At 53.1% G+C, this 24,654-nt stretch overlaps 2 protein-coding genes across 4 annotated transcripts in view; one reads left to right on the forward strand and one right to left on the reverse strand.

The window, feature by feature from the left end:
- The window catches only part of LOC112119437 (acetylcholinesterase-like), a 15,103-nt gene extending 7,574 nt beyond the window's left edge, over nucleotides 1-7,529 (forward strand). Inside the window, exons 2-4 of one of the 2 annotated variants that reach the window (XM_024218104.2) lie at nucleotides 2,542-4,057; nucleotides 5,318-5,481; nucleotides 6,983-7,529. In XM_024218104.2, coding sequence (XP_024073872.2) covers nucleotides 2,550-4,057; nucleotides 5,318-5,481; nucleotides 6,983-7,005 — 1,695 coding nt within the window. In that variant the 5' untranslated portion in view covers nucleotides 2,542-2,549 and the 3' untranslated portion in view covers nucleotides 7,006-7,529. Of the gene's footprint in view, nucleotides 1-2,423; nucleotides 4,058-5,317; nucleotides 5,482-6,982 lie in introns of those variants that run through there. The other variant, XM_024218103.2, reaches the window with a different exon arrangement.
- An 8,889-nt stretch (nucleotides 7,530-16,418) lies between these two features.
- Nucleotides 16,419-24,406, reverse strand: LOC113405116 (zinc finger protein 239-like). Of its 2 annotated transcripts, none has more exons than XM_029913022.1 (3): nucleotides 24,165-24,406; nucleotides 19,062-19,123; nucleotides 16,419-17,940 (listed from the first exon to the last, which is right to left on the reverse strand). In XM_029913022.1, exons 2-3 carry the CDS (start codon nucleotides 19,093-19,095, stop codon nucleotides 16,919-16,921), a joined length of 1,056 nt encoding a protein of 351 aa, XP_029768882.1. In that variant the 5' UTR covers nucleotides 19,096-19,123; nucleotides 24,165-24,406; the 3' UTR covers nucleotides 16,419-16,918. The 2 variants fall into 2 exon arrangements, with proteins under 2 accessions (XP_029768882.1, XP_029768881.1); XM_029913021.1 differs by having other exon boundaries at nucleotides 16,419-17,943.
- Between the last annotated feature and the right edge of the window lie 248 nt (nucleotides 24,407-24,654).

Raw genomic sequence — 24,654 nt, forward strand, 5'->3', positions numbered from 1 at the left:
CGATGCCAACTCTGCCCACATATCTACACCAGCAGCACTATCACAGGACCTAACCAGATCAGCTACAACATCACCGGCTCATTCACCTGCACGTCCACCAACGTTATATATGCCATCATGTGCCAGCAATGCCCCTCTGCTATGTACATTGGCCAAACTGGACAGTCACTACGCAAGAGGATAAATGGACACAAGTCAGATATCAGGAATGGCAATATACAAAAACCTGTAGGAGAACACTTCAACCTCCCTGGCCACACAATAGCAGATGTAAAGGTAGCCATCTTACAGCAAAAAAACTTCAGGACCAGACTCCAAAGAGAAACTGCTTAGCTCCAGTTCATTTGCAAATTTGACACCATCAGATCAGGATTAAACAAAGACTGTGAATGGCTATCCAACTACAGAAGCAGTTTCTCCTCCCTTGGTGTTCACACCTCAACTGCTAGCAGAGCACCTCACCCTCCCTGATTGAACTAACCTCGTTATCTCCATACTGATTTATACCTGCCTCTGGAGATTTCCATTACTTGCATCTGAAGAAGTGAGGTTCTTACCCACGAAAGCTTATGCTCCCAATACTTCTGTTAGTCTTAAAGGTGCCACAGGACCCTCTGTTGCTTTTTACAGATTCAGACTAACACGGCTACCCCTCTGATACTAAACTATTGTTGTATGTAAAGTAAACAAGGTTTTTAAAATGTTTAAGAAGATTCATTTAAAATTAAATTAAAATACAGATTTTATCAGTTTAGTGCAGTGGCTCTTAACCTGGGGTGCACACACCCCCTGGGAGTGCGAGATGCCCTTTCTGGGGGTGCGAGACATGCGAGATTTTTTTAGACAGTAAATCATCGAAAACACAAATTAAGCACAGGCACATAAGTACAACTACTTTGTTTCATCAAACCTATGTATTTATTAACAGTATGCATTTTTTAACGATTACTGTAATATACAAACCAAGTTTTCAAGTTTTAAGCTAATTGTAGTGTAATTTTTGATAAGGAATGTGAGAACATATTTTGAGAACTCCAGACCGTCAGCGGGCTGAGCAGGGCCAGAGTGTAGTGTATTAAATTGCTCCCCATAGGAATGTGCTACTTACGGTGCACTACTTAGGGCTGCCAGTCCTGATGGTCTGAGCGGCATGGTAAGGGGACAGGGAACAGGGGTGGTTGGATAGGCACGGGAGTCCCGGGGGGCCTGTCGGGGATGTGGATAGGGGTCAGGCCAGTCAGGGGACAGGGAGCAGGGGGGCTTGGATGGGTGGGAGGTTCTGAGGGGGGCAGTCAGGGAGCAGGGGGTCCCGGGAGGGGGCGGTCAGGGGACAAGGAGCGGGGGGGTTGGATGGGCGGGGAGTTCTGAGGGGGGCAGTCAGGGGGCAGGGGGTCCCGGGAGGGGGTGGTCAGGGGACAAGGAGCAGGGGGGTTGGATAGGTCAGGGGTTGTGAGGGGGGCAGTCAGGGGGTGGATAGGGGGCGGGCTGTTTGGGGATGCACAGCCTTCCTTACCCAGGTGTAGTGTATTAAATTACTCCCCGTAGGAATGTGCTACTTACTGTGTACTACTTACGGCTGCCAGTCCGTGCTCCGCAAATAGCACATTCCTATGGGGAGAAATTTAATACACTACACTGGTGGACAGAACCCCAGACTGGCCACTGCTGGTCTGGGGTTCCATCCGCCGGCTCCTCCCAGCTGGGGTCCCAGCCGCTGGCTCCGCTCAGCCCGCTGCCGGCCGGGGGTTCCGTTCACCCAGGCTGGCAGAGGGCTGAGCGGGGGCGGCGGCCGGGACCCTGGCCAGCGTGCCAGTAAAAATCGGCTCGCGTGCCGCCTTTGGCATGCATGCCACAGGTTGCTGACCCCTGACCCAGACCATCCTCCTATATATCACAGGCCACCAGCACCCTCACATCAGCTCCAACAACTAGGATGGCCAGGTGTCTGGTTTTCGACCAGAAAGTCTGGTCGAAAAGGGGACCTGACGGTGTCCGGACACCCAGGGAGGCACTGAGTTATCACCTACGCCAGCCCCTACTCAGCCAGGGCTGCCTCCTAACTGCATCCAGCGGCTGCAGCTCCCTGCCCTGGCTCTGCAGGCGAGTCCCTCCCGACCTGCACAGGAATGGGGGGAGAGGGAAAAAGCAGTGAGCAATGGAGGGAGGGGGAAAGAGGAGCGAATGGGGGGCAGGGCCTCAGAGGGAAGAGGCAGGGCAGGGGAGGTTCTAGCACTCCTGCTGGAGTGTCCAGTTTTTAAATATTACAAAGTTGGCACCCTACACAACTGAAATGAGCCCAGAGTCAAGGAGAGCCAAGGGAGGCTAGACTGTTATGTGCCACAGGCAGACAAGAGGAGGGACTGAGGAGCAGTAGTGCTGGAGGCATGATTAAATGAGATACACCCAGATGATCCAGGCATGCGATGGGGCAGCGTGTCCCTCCCATGTCATCCTGGCCCCACACCACCAGCCAGGCTTTATGTCTCCACCTGGTACTGGCCCAACAAATAACTCCCTGTGGGTGGTTTCTTTCTCTTCCAGCTTCTGCCATGCTGGCACTCCTCCCTGTGCTGCCCTGCCTGCTGCTGCTCCTCTCCCTGCTAGGCCCTGGCTCTGCCTCCGTTGATGGCACTGTGGTGCTCACCAGCAGTGGTCCCGTCCGGGGCAAGCATCTCTTAGCTGGCTCCAGCACAGTCACTGCCTTCCTGGGCATCCCCTATGCCAAGCCCCCCATGGGGCCCTTGCGCTTCAAGAAGCCAGTTCCCCACAAGCCTTGGAGGCGTGTCCTGGAGGCCACCAGCTACGGCAACTCCTGCCCCCAGCAAGTGTTTTCTGGTTACCCTGGCAGTGCCATGTGGCTGCCTACCACACCGCTCTCAGAGGACTGCCTCTTCCTCAACCTCTGGGTGCCCCAGCCCCAGCCCCAGGTCCCCGCTCTGGTCCCCATCCTTGTCTGGATCCACAGCGGGGGATTCTTCATCGGCACAGCCTCCCTTGACGTCTATGATGGGCGCTTCCTAGCCGCCACTGAGAGCATCATTGTGGCCTCCATGAACTACCGGCTAGGGGCGCTGGGCTTCCTCTCGCTGCCGCCAGCCGCCCCAGGAAACGCCGGCCTGTGGGACCAGCGCCTGGCACTGCGCTGGCTGCAGAAGAATGCAGCCGCTTTTGGTGGGGACCCAGCACGGATGATGCTATTTGGCCAGAGCGCTGGTGGTGCCTCGGTCGCCTTCCACCTCCTCTCACCGGGGAGCCGGCACCTCTTTGCCCGGGCTGCACTGCAGAGTGGAGTCGCCAATGCACCGTGGGCTTCGCTGAGCCCAAAGGAGGCCAGAGAGAGAGCCCGGGCACTCGGCCGACTGATGGGCTGTGGCAAGGGCAGTGACGGTGCTGTGGTAGACTGTCTGAAGAGGAAAGATTCGGAGGAGTTTGTCCGACACGATTTCACCATCACAAGGAACAAGAGGCTGGTTGATTTCCCCTTCTTGCCCACGGTGGATGGGGATTTCCTCCCTGATGAGCCACGGCGGCTGCTGGAGGCCGGGCACATCCACACCAAACCCATCCTCACCGGCATCACTGCCAATGAAGGTTCCATGTTCCTGATGTTCGGCGCTCCTGGATTCAGCCTGGGGAATGACAGCCTGATCGGCTGGGAGGAGCTGGTGGAGGGGGTAAGGTTCATGGTGCCGGGATTGCCAAAACTCTCCATCCAGGCAGCAGCGTTGAGGTACAGCCAAGAGGGGAAGGCTCGCGGCCTGGCGCAGCACCGCTGGGCCATGAACCAAGCTGCCAATGACTACCTCTTCTTGTGCCCCATGACTGAGCTGGCCGGGCAGCTGGCGAATGCTGGGACCCCCACGTATGTCTACTTCTTTGCACACCGCTCTTCCGGCTCACTCTGGCCCCACTGGATGGGGGCGGTGCACACCACCGAGCTACTCTATCTCTTTGGGACCCTGGCATCCGAGGGGGGAGCCAACCACACATACACGGAGGCCGAGGCGGCACTCAGCCGTAGGGTGATGCGGTACTGGGCGGAGTTTGCCAGGACTGGGTAAGGCATAACACGGCATCCTCCCCTCCCCCTCTTCATAGTCACCTGCCCCCCAATGCCCCTCCCTTGCCCTTACATGTTTGCCTGTCCCTTTTTTCCCGTGCCCACATTCATCTGCTCCCATCACTGTCCCTCCCTCCTCTCTGACAGCAGTCATTCTCCCAGAGGACAGCCTGGCTTCCATCCCATTAACAACTCTGGGAACCAGTGGCCATATTTACTAGAGTCAGCCGCAATGCACAGTCATGAAGGCAAGAAGTGGTCTTCATAACTGAGAGAATCCTGAGGTTTTGAGTCCCATAGAGATAAATGGGAGCCAGTATCCATCTTAACTGAGGGTATCCTGTGGTTTCAACCCTACCAAGTCCAATGGAAGATGGTGACCATTTGACTAAGGGGAATCTTGTCACTTCATCCTCATTGAGAACAGGAGAGGGTGGCCATATTGAAAAGACAAAATTTTGGTCATTGGCTCCTGAGTGGCCCTGGACCATAAGAAACTTTAAAAAATAAGGTTGCCCTTGGTCCAAGATGCTAGCCAAAATTCGGGCCTTGCTGAGTTGTTTATGGTAGGAGGAAAAGTTGACAGTATGAGTTGGGTATTTCTTTAGTGGAATCCTGTTGATTTACAAAACATGTGTGCAAAGTCCTGGTGCCTGAACACAGCAGGAACAGATAAGAGTTTCCTTGTTCACAATATCCAAGTGTGCATCTCCAGCCAGTTCTGTGCCTCAAGAAGCTCAGACTCTGCTCCCTCTCAGGGCCATGCTCCCAGCCTCTTCTCTGGCTTTTTGGTCCTGTCTGCTTCTGACACACACTGATCCACCAATTAATACCCCAGCCCCTGAGTTTGCAATCAGTCCAAAGGAAACCCCTCTTATTCTCCCAGCGTTAGTGCTCAATTCAGATCTTCATATGTGGTCCAGTGCCTTCAGCGGTGGCTTCTGTTGTTTCAGTTATCTCTAAACAAAAGGACATTTAATTGCTTCCTCACTTAACTTGAATGAAAGGTGGCTAGCATACACACCAACTTCACTGAGGTCTGTGATTGCCCATAGATCAGACACATGCTAGCATGCCCTCAGCATAACAACACTTTGTGTGTGTGCGTGTGTGTTTGTATATGTGTGTAAGAGAGAGACTCTGGTGCCCTCAGTGTATGGGGATAAATTGCCCACAACCCTGTGTTTGAGACCCCTAGCAGCTAAGGTACATTTCCTTTCCTCTCTCCTGACCTGGCTGGCTGAATTCTTGCCCTAGGAGTCCCACAGGGCCAGACAGGAGCAAGGGGCACTGGCCCCTCTACAACACCACAGAGCAGAACTTCTTTCACATCAGCAAGAATGAGTCTCAGGTCAAAGGGCCATTGCCCACATGGCACTGCAGCTTCTGGGCACGTCTTGAGAGGATCTCCGGACCCAAGGGTAAGCGATGGTGCAGGGAAGGGGAAAGGCATCAGCTTCACTCACTCCACCAGGGGAGAAGGGACTCTGAGCTGCCTGGCGAGGAGCTCTGAGGGCCAGAAGGGATGGGATGGACAGGCCATAAGGACAATGAAGAGTTGTGGAAAAATAAAATGCAGTCACTTCTTGGGGTGGTGGGGGAGAGATAGCAGCTGTTTAGCAGCCACCCAGCCAACACTGTACAGCTGTTCAGGATAAGAGGTGATGGGGAATCTCCTATTCAGCTGAAAACACATGGAGGGGAGGAGGGGGAGGTTAGAGGGCGGGCAGAATGCAATCTACAGCTGGTCAACCAAAAGGTCAGGAAAAATAATCAACTTTTGTGGGAATTTTTTTATTAAGTTTTTAATTTTCCAAAATTGTTCTAAATGTAGTATTTCAGGGAGGAAAATTTTGAATTTTTCTAAACCAAAGATTTTTTGGGGGGGAAATTCCATTTTGAAATAATATGTGTGCCCACATTTTGACCATTTCTCCCTCTTTCCTAGTGGAAAAGGACAGTGTGTGTGTGTTTGGTGGGGAAATATCCTTTTTCATTTGCCTATTTTAAATGCCCAACAGAAGAATATTTAAAAAAAATCCAATTTAAAATACAGAATCACAATACTATTTGAAGTCTAAATGAAAACGTGTTTAGTTTTAAAATGGTGATTCATAATTACACAGATGAAAGCTGTCATGTGGTTTCATTTAGGACAGAGGTTCGCAACCTTTTTCTTTCTGAGCCCCTCCCCCCCTCCCCCGCTATAAAAATACCATGGCCCAGAGATGCCACAACAATTGTTTTTCTGCATACAAAAACCAGGACCGGCTTTAGGGGTTAGCAAGCAGGGCAATTGCCCAGGGCTCCATACCACAGGGGGCCCCATGAAGCTAAGTTGCTCAGGCTTTGGCTTCAGCCCTGGGTAGTGGGACTTGGTGCCCCAGGCTCCAGTCCCGTGTGGCAGGACTTTGGCTTTCTGCCCTGGGCCCTCGTGAGTCTAACGTTGGCCATGCTTCGTGGACCCCTGAAACCTGCTTATGGCCCCCCAGGGGCCCCTGGATCCCTGGTTGAGAACCACTGGTTTAGGAAACCCCCATGGAAAGGTTAAAGTTTTGAAAGCTTTTGTTTGTTTCTTTTCCCCCCGAATGGGGAAAATCGCATTTTTCTGACTGGCTGTAATGGACTCACTAAAGCTGTGATGTGCCCTGACGAATGGGAAAGTGACAGAGGATCTCTGTTCATCCTGACTGGTTTCATGCCCCCTGTGAAACATGGAAACTACAGCAGCACAGCACCCTCTTACCCAATGGCTTCCGCACGGCCTCCGAGAGGAGAACGCCCCCATCCAGTCGGCTATCCCACCATCCTGCACCACTTGGCCTTTTCTCTCCCATCCATGTACTTTGCAGATCCAGGCCCCGCCTTGCTTGTATTCACAGCCCTTTGCTGCTATTAACAAGCTTGCTTTGTGTTGTGCAGGCCAACAGATCCCCAGGGCCTAGGGGGCGAATGGAGACCAGAACAAAGAAACTCTCACGTGGGGGGAATCTCACTGTCCGGCCGGGTGAAGGAATCTTGCGGCAGGACAGAGGATGACAGCACCGCCCCCGCATCTGTCTATTCTCAGACCCCCCAAATCCATGCTCTGCAGACCTCATTGCTAGGTACATCTGGAGAACACCCTGCCCTCTCAGCTCCAAAACCACCTGCTTCTATGAAAGAGAGATATTACTGCTCCCCTCTTACCCTCTCTATGGGGCCCATGATCACACCCACTGAGCCAGGCTCTCATATGTCCCAGAGTGCTTCCGCTCCTGGGCTCCAGCCCCAAGAGGGGTCAAACCCTTTCTCACACCATGATTCAGCAAATTGCACCCCAGAGAACTGCCATCCATCCCCCATCCACCACACACACCTCTGGGGTCGTGATGCCCCCCCCCCACCACCACACACTCACTCACTGCTGCTGATTGGTTCATTAACAAGGACCATGACAACGAACTGGCCAACCATCCAAAGTTTTCTGCTGAACCCCAAGTGGATTAAAGAATTTCCATCCTGGAGCTACTATCCTTCCATGTGAGATCTTTTCTAGCTAGGGGTGGGGTGGAGGTATGGGAGCACACAAGGGTGTGTTGGGGGGGGGGGGGAGCCGGGATACATGCTGCTGCTGGGGTTTGACTGGGAAAGTTACAGAGCCTGGAGAGTGCTTAAAACATGAACAATCTGGATCCACTTCCATCAAGAACTGGGAACAGAACCCAGGTGTCCTAATTCTCAGCCACCTCTGCTCTAAACACTAGACACCACTTTCCTCCCAGAGCTGGGAGCAGAACACAGGAGTCCTGACTCCCAGGCCCCACTGCTCTAACTACTAGACACCACTCCTCTCCCAGAGCTCGTGATAGCACCCAGGAATCCTGACTCCCAGCCCTCCCACTCTAACCACTAGATTCCTCTCCCGCAGCCAAACGTGATTGTGGGATCTCAGTGAAAGCCTTAAAAGGCTCTTCATTCTCAAATTTCCTGTGCTGTAAACACAAAAAATAAGTTGGTGCTTCTGTGTGTGACACACACAGAGTGTGATTTGACCAAATTCAATTAGATAGCCTGTGGCAAAGCCAGGAAATGAGACCTCGATGAGGAGCCTTACAACCATTTGTTTTTAAACAAAGCAATCTTCCTAGAATGGTGCAGAATGAGAAAAGGTTATTAATGTATGTATTTATTTATTGACGTTTCCATAATTGCTTCTGATCAATTTTGGCCATGCCCAAGTAGATCAATACCATTTGTGCTGTTATGGATATATGGACATATTATGGCAGCAGTCACCAGGTGGCACTACAGGACAATCTTAAAAGTTCTTTTTCTTAGGGTGTGGGCACTGTTCAGTTTTTGAAGATGTTGTTAATTTTGCAATGCAGATTCTGTTTGGGGAGCTGTGGCTGTGGTAAACAGCAAGGGAATTTAGAGTAGAGTTAAGTCAAGTTTTGGGGCAGAGGTGCTTCTCACAAACTAGGAATTAGTGTTGGGCTGAGATTTTTAAAAGGCAGGTTTGCCTGCATCCCATTTATGACCACCTCTGTTCAAGGACTGGTGGATATAGTGTAAATATACAACTCACAATAGAACATACCCTGACTCTGCGCCATTGATTTCTCCTTCAAAACAATTGACCTGCAAGGCTCTGACATCTGCTACCGCTTGGCAAAGGGGGCTACAGTATATAGTCAGTAAATAAGATAGCTATTATCATTACTTGTGTCAATATTTAGCTTCTGTTCAGCCACAGCTTCAAATGAAAGTTGCAGGTCTGGAAATCAGGATCACGGTGTGTCAAGCTGGGGACTCAAGAAAAGTGGCACCCTGAAATAACCATACCTTCTGCAGCCAGTGTAGTGTCAAAAGCTGCTAGAGGCATGGATTACTTCTATCTTGTGTGTAATTCCTTATCCTGGAGGACAGAGATGGGGGAATTCACCTTAGCACACCCTGCACAGGCAAAAGCATCCAGTGGGTCCCCTAAAAATCAGCCCCCAGATTCAACTTGCCACTCCATCCCCTCCTTTCAGCTTTTTCCGTCCTAGGAAAAACCCACCAGCAGCTCCCTGTTTGATAATCCCCTTCTTGATCCATCTCCACTGCAGCTCTTTACCTTCCAGGGGCTGGGATGATCTGGAACAAAACGTGGATGTTACACTGTGGCCAGTCAAGGTGAGAAGGACAATTGGGAAGGTTTCAGAAGGAGCTTTAGTCCATTTCACACTGATTCCCCCCAGGCTCTTTCCCTGCAGACAGTCACTGACACTACACCAGGGCTACCCCCACAGAGACATTTTTATCTCCTCTCCCCTCGTGTCCCTGAGCCAAATGCTATCAAGGAGCAGAATCAAAGGAGCTGCTTTGGGGAGTCCCCCGATACAGTCCCCAGGACAGTACTTTCTACAGTTTTGACAGGACTATCCAAAGGTCCCGGCTTTGGCTGCTGCTGCTCCCACTGGCTGGCTCCTTGCTGCATTTCTGCTCTAGAACTTGACTTTGTGGTTATTATCGAGCTGCTCACCCAGAGGTGGCTGTTTTTTAGCACTGGGTGAGCAATCCCTGTGCAGTGTGACTGTTATCCAGCTGCCTGGTGGTGCCTGTGTTTCAGTGAGCATCACAGCCTGGCATTCCTGAAAACCATAGATTGTTTTCCAAACAGGGTCTCTGCTTTTCTGGTCACTAACCCTGCTCTGGATTCCCATTGGACTGGCCCTTATCCCCCTCTCCTGTGTGTACAGAGCCCAGCAAGGGGATAAATAAACCTCAAGTGGCTGCTCCCTGGCTGTTGTGCAGGGCATCAGAGGCACCCCGTATCCCCTGTTCACCAGTGAGAGCAGCCAAACCTGCTCCTGGGTGAGGTACATTTGTGCATCCCTCCATCTTAGATATGGCTCGCTGGGCTCTACCTCTCACCAGGGCCAAAAAACCCCTCCCTTTGCTGGGTAACAACTCCCCTTAAACTTCTTCCATACATTTCCTCCTTCCCACAGGAAACCTGACTCAGTACTGTTCCACAGCTGGGACTAGAACCCAGGAGTCCTGGTTCCCAACCCCCCTCAAGCCCACTCCCCTGTCAGAGCTGGCACTAGAACCCAGGAGTCCTGGTTCCTAATCCCCCTTGGGCCCATTCCCCTGCCAGAGAACCCAGGAGTCCTGGCTCCCAACCCCCTGCTGACACAGACCCACTCCCCTCCCAGAGCTGCAAATAGAACCCAGGAGTCCTGACTCCTATGCCATGTGGGGAAGGGAGCTCAGAAACTATGGCCCATTGTCTCTCTGGTTTCTCTCCAGAAGAGCTGAGTGGTTTGGTTGAGGGGGGCACCTGCCCCACTAGGAGCTGAGCTGTGAGCACAGCAGAAAGCCAAAGCCCACAGGGGGCAGGGGGCATGTTCAGGGGATTTGTGAGGGCAAAGGGAACTCTCCTGCCTGTACGGGGCCCTGCCAGGGCTGAGAAACCTGCGGGGGCGAGGAAGGCTATGTTTGGGATGCTGGACCTGCCCGTCAGTGGGGGAATTTGCAGGGACAGAGATTTCGGCACCATAGGGCCCATTTCCCATCCCCCCAACCTGGGGCTGGAGCAGAGCCAGCATCCCATAGAGGGAGCCCTGGGCCACATTAACAGGGGCCGGGGGGGGGGGGGGGGGCGGGGTGTGGTCCCGTGGCAGTTGGGAGGAGACAACAGTGGGGAGAGGCAGGTGACTGGCGGCTGGTGGTTGTGAGGAGCTGGGGTGTGGCATACTGGGGCTGGACAGGCTCCATTGGGGTCTCTTGCTCTTCATTTCCCCTCCTGTGGGCCTGCCAGGCTGGCAGAACATGGTGACCGGGACCTGGAGCCACAAAGGGACTTAGTAACGCTGAACTTGTAATGCTGAACGTTGCAACACCTAACTTTTTCGGAGGCGGATTAAGGTTTCGTGTGGCCCTGGGCCAGAGCAAGTGGGGGGCCCCCTCCCACCTGCAGTCCTGCCCCCGTTCTTCCCCTTCAGCCCCACCCCTGTTCCACCCACGATCCTGTCCCATGCCACCCCCCCACTGTGCCCCCCCATTTGCTTCTTTCTGCCCCCCCCCCCACTGCAGCCCCAAGACCAGAGAACTCTGTGCCCCTCCCTCCCCTGCCAGGGTCCTGGGGCCGCAGCAGGCAGTGCGAGCTCCCCCAGCCCTGAGGCTGTGGCAGGGAGCCAGAGCTCCTCCAGTCCCGGGGCCACAGTCGGGGTCCGGGTGCAGGGGCTTCCCCCGCTGCCCTGTGCTTCTGCCGGGAAGCAGGGCCAGGGTGCAGGGGATTCCCCCGCCCACCTGGCACTGCTGCCGGGTAGTGGAGCAGGATCGGGGCACGGGGGCTTCCCCCGCCCTGCACGACCCTTGTCTGCTGGGGGTGGGGCGTCCATTTTTCCGGTGGCCCCTAATTGGCCGGGGCCTCTGTGCACAGGCCCTGTGGGCCCATTGGTTAATCCGCCATTGCTTTTAGTCACCTTGAAAATCACTGGAACAACACTGGAATCCACAAAGCTTGAGTGAGCCACCTCGGCTCCTCCCCCGCCCCCCTCCCCCAATGCGTGGGAGAGAGGGGGCCTTAGACTGGGATCCACAAAAGCTGGCACGCTCCGTGGAGAGGAGAGCCCCCTCAGACAGTCAGTGGGAGATGCCAATGCGGGGTGTGTGTCCCAAGTCCCTCTCATGGAGTTGGGCACCTTGCTCTGATTGTGATCCATGGGTGGCCCCTCTCCTGGAGCCGGCGGCTTAGGCACCTACACTGTTTCTTGTGAGAATGAGGTAGGCGCCTGCCTCACTCCATGCAAAACAAACAGCCATGGAGAAGGTGGCAATACCCACACAACTAACTTTTAACCCAGTAGCTAGAGCACTTACCTGAGGTGCTAGAGACCCAGGTTCAAGATGCCACCTTCTACCTCAGAGGGAGAAAGGCTCCAAACAGCGTAGTCTGTCATGAGAGCAGCCTGTCACGGACTCACAGATCGTGCCCACTCTTGGCCCCATGCGGTCCGTGGGGGGTGCCCCTTTTAGTGAGACAGCCCTTCTCGGGGGTCCACTCTCTCTCGGGGTCAGGCCCCGTGCGGTCCATGGGGGGTGCCCCTTTTAGTGAGACAGCCCTTCTCGGGGATCCACTCTCTCTCAGGGTCCGGCCCCTCCACCTCCTGGATCCGCACCTCTCTGAGCCTTAGCACGTCTGTCTCTGCCGTGGCCCCCCTCAGGGAGTCCACTCGCTCTGGACCCCCGGGGCCTCCACCCCCGAAGGGGTTGATGCAACCCTGTTCTCTAGACCGGAGTGACTCTCAGCCAGCATGAAACAGAAGGGTTTATTGAGAGTTGAACACAGCACAGGAAACTCTCTGACCCTCAGGCTTGGCCTCCCTCAGCCCAGCACATCCCAGTCTCCCTGCATCCAGGTGGGCTCTGCCTGCTTCCCCTCTCCAGCCCAGAGCCCCCCTGCTCGCCGCTGGGCATCCGAGATCCCCGGCCCCAGGCCCCGCCTCTGTCCATTGTCTTCCCTCCAGGTAAACAGGGTCGTAAACCGGGGCCTCCTCTCCTGCTTCTCCCTCTGGCTGGAACCGGCTGGTTAGGTCACTGGGTCCTCACTCTGCAGCCCATTGTCCTCCCACTGGCCAGAACCGGCTGCGTCTCCTCAGCTGGGCCTCTGGGTCACCAGGTCGCCAGGTCACCGGTCGCTGGGGTACCCATCCTCCCGGCCACCGGCTGGGTCCCCACGTCCTCTCTCCGGTCCTCTGCAAAACACACTCCCTCTCCCCTCACCTCGTTAAACCAGTAACACCCAGGGAAACTGAGTCCCACCCCCTCCGCATGCAAACCCTTGAAACTCCACTGAAAACAAGAAAACCCCCCACTTCGTCACACAGCCTAACCACTGAGCTATGGGACAGGCTGATAGAAGAAAGGTGAGGACTAGCTCCTAGTACAGGGGTGGCCACACTGCAGCTTGTGAGCCACCTGTGGCTCTTTTATAGTTAAAGTGCGGCTCCCGGAGCCCACCATAAGAACGGCCATCACCGGGTCAGACCAAAGGTCCATCTTGCCCAGTATCCTGTCTTCCGACAGTGGCCATTGCCAGGTGCCCCAGAGGGAATGAACAGAATAGGTAATCATCAAGTCATCCATCCCCTGTTGCTCATTCCCAGCTTCTGGCAACAGAGGCTATGGACACCATCCCTCCCCATCCTGGCTAATGGGGGATGCCCCCCGCCCTCTGCCTAACAGACAGGCGGGGAGGGGAGCTCGTGGCTTCTGCCCTCTGGTGGGGCTCAGGGCTTCAGCCCCGTGGGGTGCGCCTACTGGGGCCCTGAGCCTTGGCAGATGCCTGCCATGGGGCAGAAGCCCTGTGCCCCGGCAGGGGAGCCCCACAGAGCTGAAGCCCCGAGCCCCAGCAGGCGCGCCCGGCTCGTGAGGTTATGAAGATTATCGGATGCGGCTCAGAGGGTCAGTACGTTTGGCCACCCCCGTCCTAGTACATGGCACCACCTTAACAAGCCACTGGGGACATCCAGAGCTGGGAGCCACTGTGTTACCCCTTGGCCTCAGCAAAAGTGAGTTGTGCTGGAGATTAGACGGTGTGTCAGCTCCCTACCACACCTCTCTGTTTTCCTCACCAGCAAACTGCTCAGCACTCTCCCAGCCCAACCCTGCTAACAACTGGTGAACTCCAGCCCCCGAATGCCTCCAAAATGGCTCTCTGCAATGCACAGCCCCCATCACTCTACATTCACAGAAGATATTAAGTTCACTTCTCTGTTAAAGAGTCAGTACGTTACAGCTTGTTAACTGAACTAGGGTAAATACACCCTTCCCTTGAAACACAGCCCTGAGTTGCTTTGTATTGAAAGTAAAACAAGTGTATTAAACAAAAGTCATAGCTTAAGGGCATGGCTACACTTGCAGATGTAGAGCACTGGGAGTTAAACCAGCCTTCGGAGACCGCAGCAGGGAAAACGCTGCCGTGTGTTTACACTCTCAACTGGAAGCGCACTGGCATGGCCACAGTAGCAGCTCTTGCAACGCCACAAAGAGCAGTGCATTGTGATAGCTAGCTCAGCGTTCAAGTGGCTGCAACGTGCTTTTCAAATGCAGGGGGTGGGGTGGAGTGTGACAGGGAGTGTGTTGTGTGTATGTAGGGGGGGAGAGAGTGGGTTTTTGGGGTGCTGAGAGTGCGTCAGCATGCTGTCTTGTAAGTTCAGACCCCTTCCCTCCCCCCCGCCTCTCTCTCACACACTCACAACAAGCAGCATTCCACACTAATGGCTTGCTTTGTCCCGGAGCAGATAAGCAGCCGGCTGTCAGAAATGGAGCTCTGAAAGGGGATAGCCGCATTCCTACAGCCGATTCCAAAAAAATGACAAGAGTGGCCTCTTGACTTAAGGGGATTTATGGGACGTTTCTGGAGGCCGATCAAAGCGCAGTAATGCAACACCTCGTTCACACTGATGCTCGGGCATTTCAGCCGAGGCACAGCAAGCGTTATGCTTCTCGTGGAGGTGGATTACCAGGAGCGCTCCAGCTGCAGAGTCCAGGCACTCTAAGTGCCTTGCCAGTGTGGATGGATCGGGAGTTAGGGTGCCTGGGGCTGCTTTAATGCGCTCTAACTTGCAAGTGTAGCCAAGCCCTAAGTGATACCTGGTAGAAGGAATAAAGATAGAAAGGGTTACAAACAAACAAAAGTAAAAATACGCTTCCTAATGGCTAGGAGCTAAGTTAACAAGCTCCAATCTTCGTACAAGGTAGTTTCCTCACTAGTCTTCCATTAGGGTGACCAGATGTCCCGATTTTATAGGGACAGTCCTGATTTTTGGGTCTTTTTCTTATATAGGCTCCTATTACCCCCCACCCCATCCCAATTTTTCACATTTGCTGCCTGGTCACCCTATCTTCCGTTCCCAGCAATGGCTGGCTAGCTTTCAGCCAGGAGCCCCGCTGTCGGAGTTCAAGGTGCTGGTTTTCCTTGTCTCCTCAGCTGAAGGATAATTTAGGGATTTGCTCCCTGTCTCTTTATAATCCAGTAAACCTGAGAAATGTCTTCTTCTGACATGTCTCCCCAGCTACAGTTCCTTTTCCCTGCTGGGGGTGGATGCTATCCCATGCTGTCTGCCTCTATGCTGCCTCACCTTCTCTTCTGCTGGCGATTTAGACGATGCAAATGATCTTTTCCTGCAAGCTCCGATACAAACGAATAGCCTACTGAATTTGGCCACACCTGGTTTCAGGTGTTGGCCTCTTTTCTTTGTCTGGAGAAAACCTTTTGTTTATCAACTCTCCCTGACACGCCTGGTTTAAACACCTTCTAATCACAGGCTTTAAGGCAGTGAGTATCCAGAGTTCCACCTACAGCCCTGTCACATACAATTCTGAATGATATTGACCGGCGTGTTATTAGTTTTTGAATGATAACTCACAACACAGGCGCTGACTTTTTTCCCCCCAGTGGGTGCTTCACTCCCGCTCTGCCTCTTCCCACCCCCAATCTGCCCCTCTCTCCGAGGCCCATCCCTCACATGCCCTCTGCTAGCTTCTCTCCGCCTCCCACCCCAAGCGCCTTCCACTAGCTGCTCGCTGCTCTGCTGGCCGTTCGGGGCCCGCTGACAGCTGATCAGTGGCCAGCCTGGGCTGGAACCACTGTGGATGGTGGGTGCTGAGCACCCCCTATTTTCTTTCTGTGGGTGCTTGAGCCCCGGAGCACCCACGGAGTTGGTGCCTATGGCTCATAAGGCATATTTTGCACAGATATTATTGCAGTAGTGTGCAGGGTGTGAATCCCGTGGTGCCTAGGATCACAACAACCCAGGAAAAGACCATCAATGGGCCATTAAAGTTGATGGGGAAAACACTGAAACAACCTGAAACTGAAAAGAAAACCCCAGTCTTGGAAAACTAATAGCAATAATGATAATGAAACTTGCCCTCCCCTAGTGCTTCTGTCCTCCTAAGCCACTGAATACACAGTAATTCCACTTCTGAGGGAGGTGGGTAATTATTATTTCCATTGTAGAGACGGGAGGAAGGGGAGGGAAGTGACTGCACAGGAGACATTAGCAGAGCTGGTTACCCAACCCTGGAAACCTGACTGCCACCTTCACCCCAGTCTAACCTCTAGACATCAGCCCCCTCTCCAGGATTCCTGCATCCGAATTCCCCCTGCTCTCGCTATTACACCACCCCGCCCTCACGGGAACAGTGCAATCCCCCAAGGACCCCACCTCTCTGGGGAATCTCCACCACGAATTCCCCAGTCCCCAGCCAGCTTCCTGCATCTGCAGAGCTGGCCAATACACTGAGCATCACTCTGACTAGGGTGACCAGATGTCCCAATTTTATAGGGACAGTCCCGATTTTGGGGGCTTTTTTGTATACAGGCACCTATTACCCTCCCACCCCCGTCCCGATTTTTTACACTTGCTGTCTGGTCACCCTAGCTCAGACATCCTGTCACTTCAGATCGGCAGCTCTTCCTGCTGTATAACTACAGCCATGCAGGGCCCCTTGCTGCTTCCCTGAATATCATTCCCCTGTCCCTGCCTCAAGGTGCCCTAGAAGCCGCAGAGATGACTCAGACACAAATGATAATGGGACATTTTTACTTCTTCCCTACACTGGAAAGTGTGTGTGGAACCCACAGAAACATCTCCCCACTGATCCCACCACTTGCTCCCCTCGAACCCTGAAATGACTCATCTCCCCAGTGCCCAGCATTTCCTCCTCCTCCGGGCTCCGCCAACCACCTCCCATAGAAACCCCAACCATCCACCTGTCTGCTGTCCTTACCCAGATCATCCTCAAAGGAAGCACATTTACACTTTGCTTCAGGAGGGCACAGACCCATTGCCCTGCAGGGAAAGCTCCCGACACCTTCTATCCTGTGTGCAGTTTCTGGTGGGACATTAGAGAGACCTTCGCCTTGAAGCTTTTCCCACAGTCTAGGCATTTATAGGGTGTCTCTCCCATGTGGGTTCTCTGATGTCTAATTAGGGCTGAGCTCTGCGTGAAGCTTTTCCCGCAGTCCGGGCATTTATAGGGTCTCTCTCCGGAGTGGATTCTCTCATGTGTAATAAGGGCTGAGACCTGACTGAATCTTTCTTCACAGATGGGGCATTTATAGGGTTTCTCACCTGTATGGATCCTTTGATGTGTAGTAAGGACTGATCTCACACTGAAACTTTCTCCACACTTGGGGCACTTATAGGGTCTCTCTCCCGTGTGGATTCTCTGATGCACAATAAGATGTGAGCTCTGGCTAAAGGTTTCTCCACAGTCCAAGCACCTATAGGGTCTCTCTCCTGTGTGAATTCTCTGATGTTTAACAAGTTCTGAGCTCTGATTGAAGTTTTTCCCGCACTCAGGGCACTTATAGGGTTTCTCTCCCGTGTGGGTTCTCTGATGTTTACTAAGTTCTGAGCTCTGATTGAAGCTTTTCCCACAGATGGGACATCGGTAGGGCCTCTCTCCTGTGTGAATTCTTTGATGTCGAAGAAGGTCTGAACTCTGCTTGAAGCTTTTCCTGCAGTCAGGGCAGCTATAAGGTCTCTCTCCTGTGTGAACTCTCTGATGTACAATCAGGTTTGATCTCTGGTTGAAGCTTTTCCCACACTCAGCACATTCATGCCGTTTCTCTTTAGTGCTGATTCTCAGCTGCACTGTGGTCCCATTGAGGTCCTCCAAATCTCCCCCACGGTGACTGGATTTTCCCTGTCCATCTCCTGGGGGGTTTCCCAGCTGCCCCTCTGGCCTGTATTGAGTCTCACAGGATTCTCCCAGCTCAGAACTTTGGAAAATACCCTCTTCAGGTCTTCCCAGCAATATCCCACGCGGTTCCACTTGCTCAAGACTTTTCTGCTGAGGACTCTCTTCCTCGTTCTCACTCACCATCACATCACCTGCTGGGACAGAGAGAGAATCAAGACAGGAGTCAGTCCCTGTGCCAGGGGGAAAGGGTACCTGAGAAAGGGGATGAGAATGGGGAAAACAAACCCAAATAACTTCTGGGGAGATCAAAAACTCAGGAGTAGAATCTGAATCCCAAGACCTTCCTCCAAACAGAGAGAGAGGAGAGGACCAATTTTGCCTCTTCATCCTATCTGAACATTCAGAGAGACATGAGCTGCTGCCAGATGTTGGTCAGGGTGGGAGGAAAGCCATGAGTAATATCTGCCAGGAAGATATGACACCTCATGGGCATAATCTTGACTAGGTTGAGATGAGGTAGAAATGGGGGAGTTTATGGGGCCTGTGTGAGAATCCCAGATGTTTATGCCAAGGCTGGATGATTTCTGCGTCTGTTCAAACAATTCCTCACCTGACCGGCACCTCTCAGGATCTCTCTTTCCATGGAGCCCTGGTGAGCTAGGACTCATGGCTCTTCCCCCATTTCCAGCTAGGAGATCATGTTGGCTGTGGGAACTGGAAACCCAGCTCAGGGGAAAGAAAACAGCTGAGGCTGAGACTAGGGTTTTACAGTTATTCTCAGGCACAGCTGTTTCCAGATGTGCCAGGTAGTGCCTTTGTATAAACCAAATGGATTGAAAAATGGTCTTGGAGATCCTTTGGGGGAGGTCGGGTGTTTATAGTGGCATGTGATTCCGCGGAAGGAGATCCCGGGATCTCCATAAATTGGGGAGTCTTATGACTCTGGTTTAGGAATTGGACCATCTCTTACTCCTTTCTAATATTGTGAGACCAAAGCCCTCTCCAGGCATAGACCCAGTTCTCTGTAGGGAGGGACACTGTGCGCCCATGTTTAATAATACGGAGGAGAGGAACATGCAACTCTTCCTCTCCATTGGAAGTTCTGGGGATGGACTAGCATCTCCAATGCATCTCTGAATCTCCTCTCCCTTGAAAGAGGGTGTGGAGTGGTCATATGGATTCTGGGGGTGATGGGGCTGATCCCCCCGAAATATAAGGGAGCAGGGAAGAACCCTGAGCAGAAGCCAACCCAGGTGCCTCAGAGACACCCCCACCCCCAGCTTCTAATTCCTAAGGGTACAGGAATCCTTACCCAGCGAGGTCACATTCTCACAATTCTCCTGCATGATGAGTCTCCTTGAAGGTCACTGGCCCCTGAAATAGCAAGAGATCCTCATTCATTTCCTGCTGCCCCAGTCACAATCCCACCAGTTCACTCCAGGAGAGGGCTGGAAAATCCCCCTCCCCGCAGAGAACAGGGAACTTTCCTGGGGAGAGGTGGAAAATTTCCAGACGCTTTAATTGAAAACATACTGGTTGTGAGGTGAAAACCTGATGCCCAAGAGCCACCGACTCTACTGAATGCATCATGAATCTCATGATATTTAGTCTGGAGTTTTAGAAGTTTCCCATGATCTCACAATTCCTGACGCAGAACTCACTTGTTTTCCCTTGTTCATCTCCCATTACCTTCAGAAATGCTGAAGTCAAGCCGTCCTTATTCAAGAGAGACAAGGGTGATATCTTTTATCGGTTCAACTTCTGTTGGGGAGAGAGACAAGCTTTCGAGCTTACACAGAGCTCTTCTCCAGGTCTGGGAAAAGTACTAAACTCAGGGTGTCACAGCTAAATGCAAAGTGGAACAGATTGCTTACAAAGCCCCATTCAAGGTGAAGTGGCCTGTTAGCACCACTGTAGTAGTCATAGAACAAAAAGAGGGTTAGAGAGTTACAGATTGTTGTAATAAAACCGTAAGCCATAAAATCAGTGTCTCTATTCAGTCCATGATTTTTAGAGTCTACCAAAGTTATGAATTTAAGCCTCCAGGTTCGTCTTTTGAAGGTATGGAGCAGGTTTCTTTTGAGGATGAGGACTGAGAGTTCACATACAGAGTGATCATTTTGTGAAAAGTGCTCACCCACAGGTGATAGAGCGTTTTTGTCTTTTTGCATTTTTATGTGTCAGTTCATTCGAGAGCATAGAGATTGTCTGGTTTCACCCACGTAGTTGTTACTGGGGCATTTAGTGCACTGGGTGAGGTACACCCCATGTCATGATGGGCATGTGTAGGACCCATGGATCTTGAAAGGTGTGTTCTGGGGGGTGTTGATCATTGTAGCAGTGGAGATATGTCTGCAGGTTTTCCATCTGTTGTTCTGGCAGGGTCTGGTGCTGCTTTGAGTTGGTGTGTTCTGGTCTGCCCATCCAGACCAATAGTCATTGATGGAGCCATCTTCTTTGGCGGCGTGTCCTTGTTTGGTAAAGGTGGTTTTAAGTGTGTTAAGGTATGTATCCTGGACTTTTTCCTCAGAGCATAATCTGTGGCATCTGAGTGCCTGGCTGTAGATAACTGATTTCTTGGTATGTTTGGGGCAATTATTGGATCTGTGAAGGTATGTGTGGTGATCTGTGGGTTTCTTGTATATTGCTGTCTGTAGGGTTCCATTATTGCAGCTGATTGCTGTCCAGGAAGTTGATGCTAGTGTGGAAGTATTCCAGAGAGAGTTTAATGGATGGGTGATGGTTGTTGAAGTTGTGGTGGAAATCTGTGAGGGAGCTGAGGTGATCTGTCCATAGGATGAAAATATCATTGATATATCTCAGGTACATCATTGGTTTCATGGTTCATTTGTCTCGAAATTTTTCTTGGAAAAGGCTGGCATTTTGGGGAGCCACCTTAGTAATACCTATGAATGTTCCCGTAGTAGAGTTGAGGACTATTATTGTTCATTCAATCATTATTCATTATTATTCCAGATGGCCGCCATTTCCCTACAGATCTTCCAGGCATGTGGAAGTAAGGCAGCTCCTAGTAATGGTCACCAGCTCCTATTGTTTTCAGTATGGTTAAAGCTATGCTCTCCTCAGGGAATATGGCTGGGACCCTGTGGTTAGTTGGCTGGATATATAAGAACATAAGAATGGTTTATACTGGGTCAGACCAAAGGTCCATCTAGGCCAGTATCCTGTCTACAGACAGTGGCCAATGCCAGGTGCCCCAGAGGGAATGAACAGAACAGGTAATCATCAAGTGATCCATCCTCTGTTGCCCATTCCCAGCTTCTGGCAAACAGAGGCTAGGGACACCATCCCTGCTCATCCTGGCATGGACCTAACCTCCATGAATTTATCTAGTTCTTGTTTGAACCCTGCTATAGTCTTGGCCTTCACAACATCCTCTGACAAGGAGACACCATGCATAGAAAGGGAGACACGGGAAGCTAGAGCAAGACTGAGGAGGGTGCAGGGGAATTAGTGAGGGGTGGAGGGGGCGAGAGGTGGATTGTGGGGCAGTGCGCAGGGTCGTCCATGTCCAGGGGGCAGACTGAGGGGGGAGGAGGTGAGTGAGATCCTGGGAGGGGAGCAGGAGACAGACAGAAGAGGGTAATGAGTGAGGGGCAGCAGGGAGAATGAGGGATGATGCAAGGCACATGGGGACAAGAGGGAAACAGAGGCCCATAGGAGTATGTTCGGGGGGATAGAGGGAGGCTGAGAGCAGTGCAGGGGAATTTGTGGGGACCAGACTGAGCCTGACAATGATTTAGGGGAATGTCATGGATTAGGGAGTGCAGGGGAATGTGGGGTGCAGGGTTGGAGGCTGTGGGGGTTTGCAGATAGGGAGCAAAGGGGCATGTGGGGTGGCTGATGCGAGAGGTACACGGAAGGTGTAAAGGGAACAGCAGGTGACTAGAGGGGCAGATGTGAAGAGGAGACTGTGAGGATCAGGGGAGAAGAGACTGGTGACAGGGCAGTGATGAGGAAGAGTGTGGAGTTGGACACAGAGTAGCAGCTCCCCCTATCCCAGGAGTAGGGGAGGGTCAGTGGGTGGAGTCTCCCTGTGAGGAGGGAGGCTGCAATTTTGCATGTGCATTGTGGCAGGTAGAGTTTTGCTCTTGTGATGCAATATGCACACACACGCACTCTCTCTCTCTCTCTCTCTCGCTCTCTCTCGCTCTCTCTCGCTCTCTCTCACTAAGGGGGCAGGTCGCTTCCCCCCACAGGCTTAACCACCAGAAGATAAATAAAATCACCCCTCCCCACAAAGTGTATTTTTAAACCTTGTGATATTCAAGCCCAGTTCCCAACTTTCCAGAGTGACTTGAATGCGCTGGCTGTGCGCCTCTGATGTCTGCGTGGTCAGTCGTTTGTTACTTCTCATAGGGGAATTTCCACCCCCTCCTGCTGGGGTTGTCCCTGCAACTTATGCCCCACATTAAAGCAGGCTCAGAAGGGATTTCACTTGCTGGGCTCCTACCTTTCTGCATTCCCCATCTATACCCAGACCAAACCCACCAGCAGTTCTGTCCTTTCCCTGTCCCCTGGGAGGACTGGGTGATCTGGAGCAAAATATGGCTGTTACTCTGCAGCTTGCCAGGGTGAGAACAACGGCTGGAGCAATTCTAAACTCTGTGACACTGGGGAAGATGCTTAGTCATGTTTTTACCTTGTTGATCCAGGATCGCCCTTTGCATGTGCACCCACAGCTCTGCACCCACAACTCTTTTGCATGCATCCCTCTCGCCCTCCATCAGAGTGTGCACATGGCATCCATGTGCACATACCCAGCATATTAAAACATCCCAGGGGAGGCTACATTTTGGATGCCAATTCAGAGACCATGTTTAAATATTTTGTCCCTGTTATTTCAGAGTTTTGGGGAGTGTCCGTTTTCTATGGAAAAAAAAACCAATGAAATTATAACCATGCCCCAGCCCTGCCCCTCTCTATCACTTTGCATCTGGGGCTCTCAAAGTTCTTTACCCCCCTCAGCCTCACAGTCCCTGTGCAGTGGGTCAGGCTCAGTCAAAGACCAGAGCCACAGAGACCTGCCCTAGGGGGAGAGACAGCGGGGACTAATCACCCTGCCTGATGTAGCTTGTCAACTAGATTTCCCAGTGCTTTAGAGGAACCCATCCTCTACAGCCCGGCCCCAGCCCTTTCCCCCAGGTCTCTCCCCTCACCTGCAGGATCCGGCTCAGGGGCTGGTGTCGGCAGAGCCCGGGGCTGCCCCAGGGGCTGGGTCCAGCCACTGCAGAAAGTCCCCCATTGGTTTCTCTGGTCTCTCCCTGACACAGAGCAGCAGTTGCTTGGTCCAGGTCTCCAGATCACAATGGAGGCAGCAGTAGCTTCTTCTAGGAGCCTTGATTACTAATCAGTCAAAAGCAGGAGTCACACAGTGCATGATGCTCGGTTACGCTATCTAGATATACTGTATAGTTGTATTGCAGAAAAGCCTCAGAGCCCTTAACTCTCCCCCTTCCCTCTTTCCCCTGCCAGCATCTGTTACAAAGGCTCTTAGCTGCTCAGCTCCTTCCTTGGTCCCTCGCTACCAACCTGGGCTGCAGCCCAGTCAGTGGGACCAGCTGTAACTAAAGCCCAGAGCATCTGTCTGCAGGGAAAGAGCCTGGGGGGAATCGGGGTGTGACATGAACTAAAGCCCCTGCTGAGCTTCCCCAATTGCCCTTCTTGCCCTGCCAGGCTGCTGAATAACGGCCACGTTTTGCTCCAGATCCTCCCAAGGGATGGTGAACATTTGCTAGTTTGCTGTCGCTGAGCAGGCCGGAGCAGTCTGAGCAGGCTCGGTAACATCTGCTGAAGCTGCTACCCTCACCTGCCCTCTGAATCTGGGTGGGTGGGTAAGGTGGATTTTTACACACCAGCCATGTAGTTATACCAACATAGGTCTGTCATGTAGACCTGGCCTCAGTCCTTTCAGACCTGATGGGTGTGGAGCAAACAGGCCCCTGTCAGCACTGGAATGCTGAGGAGATTTACCCATCGCTGCGGAGTTCACAGGGACCCCCCCCGGCTTGTCTCAAGATAATGGGGTAGATTTTTAAATGACGAATAACCTCCCCACACACTCCCCTGAGCCCCCCACTCTTCTCCTCTAGCTGGGGTGCCCCCCCGCACAACCATGCTGCCTTTACCCCCCCTTTCCCCTCCATCTCCTTATTGCTCACCCCTCCCCTTCCGCCCAGGCACTGGGGGGACCCCCGCTGGGGCCTGATCCTGCTATCCCTAAGGCCTTTCTCTCCATATCCTTCACCTGAACCACGACCCCCTACCCCACCCCTAAGCCCCTGCAGGGAAAATTTCTGCGCTAAAGTCCGAGACTGGCAGACACGCGGGGAGCAGCGATGGGGTGAGGAGGAGGGGACACCCAGCACTTTCCCCCCAGTTCTCCCTCAATTACCTGGAGTCTCCGGCTCCGCCTGGTGGGCTCCCGGCTCCCAGGAGAAGCAGCAGCAATAAATCGCAGCTCCCCGGCTGTGCTGAGCACAGAGAGCAGCGCCCACGCCACCAGTCGCAGCACCCGGAGCGCTCCCCTGGCTACAGTGTTGCTGGGCAGCTGTTCCCGACCTGGGGCTGGGTCAACATTGTATCTGCATTTCCGGAGCTGCTGCCGCCAGGGGGCTCTGCTCAGGGCTCGGGGAAAGGAGGCGGCTGATCGCTGAACTATCCCGCTCTCCCTGCTCAGGATATCGGGGTTGAACTTCCTCCCGGGTCAGACGGTGCCGCCTGCCTGGTGTATGAGCCGGGAGCCGGGGCTGAGCAGCTGCTGCTGCCCAGCGGGGTCTGTGCGGGGACAGACTCTGTGGCCAGCCGGGGGGACTTTCTCCGGTGGCTGCAACCAGCCCCTGGGGCAGCCCCGGGCTCTGCCGACACCAGCCCCTGAGCCGGAG

The sequence above is a fragment of the Terrapene carolina genome, unplaced genomic scaffold (genome assembly GCF_002925995.2).
Source record: "Terrapene carolina triunguis isolate 2854851 unplaced genomic scaffold, T_m_triunguis-2.0 Scaffold421, whole genome shotgun sequence".
Lineage (NCBI taxonomy): Eukaryota > Metazoa > Chordata > Testudines > Emydidae > Terrapene > Terrapene triunguis.

Coding starts and splice junctions, on each gene's coding strand:
- LOC113405116 (XM_029913021.1), bottom strand. CDS start 19,095: ATGCAGGAGAATTGTGAGAATGTGACCTCGCTGG. Junction 17,944..19,061: donor TGAGAATGTGACCTCGCTGG/GTAAGGATTCCT, acceptor TCTCTGTCCCAG/CAGGTGATGTGATGGTGAGT.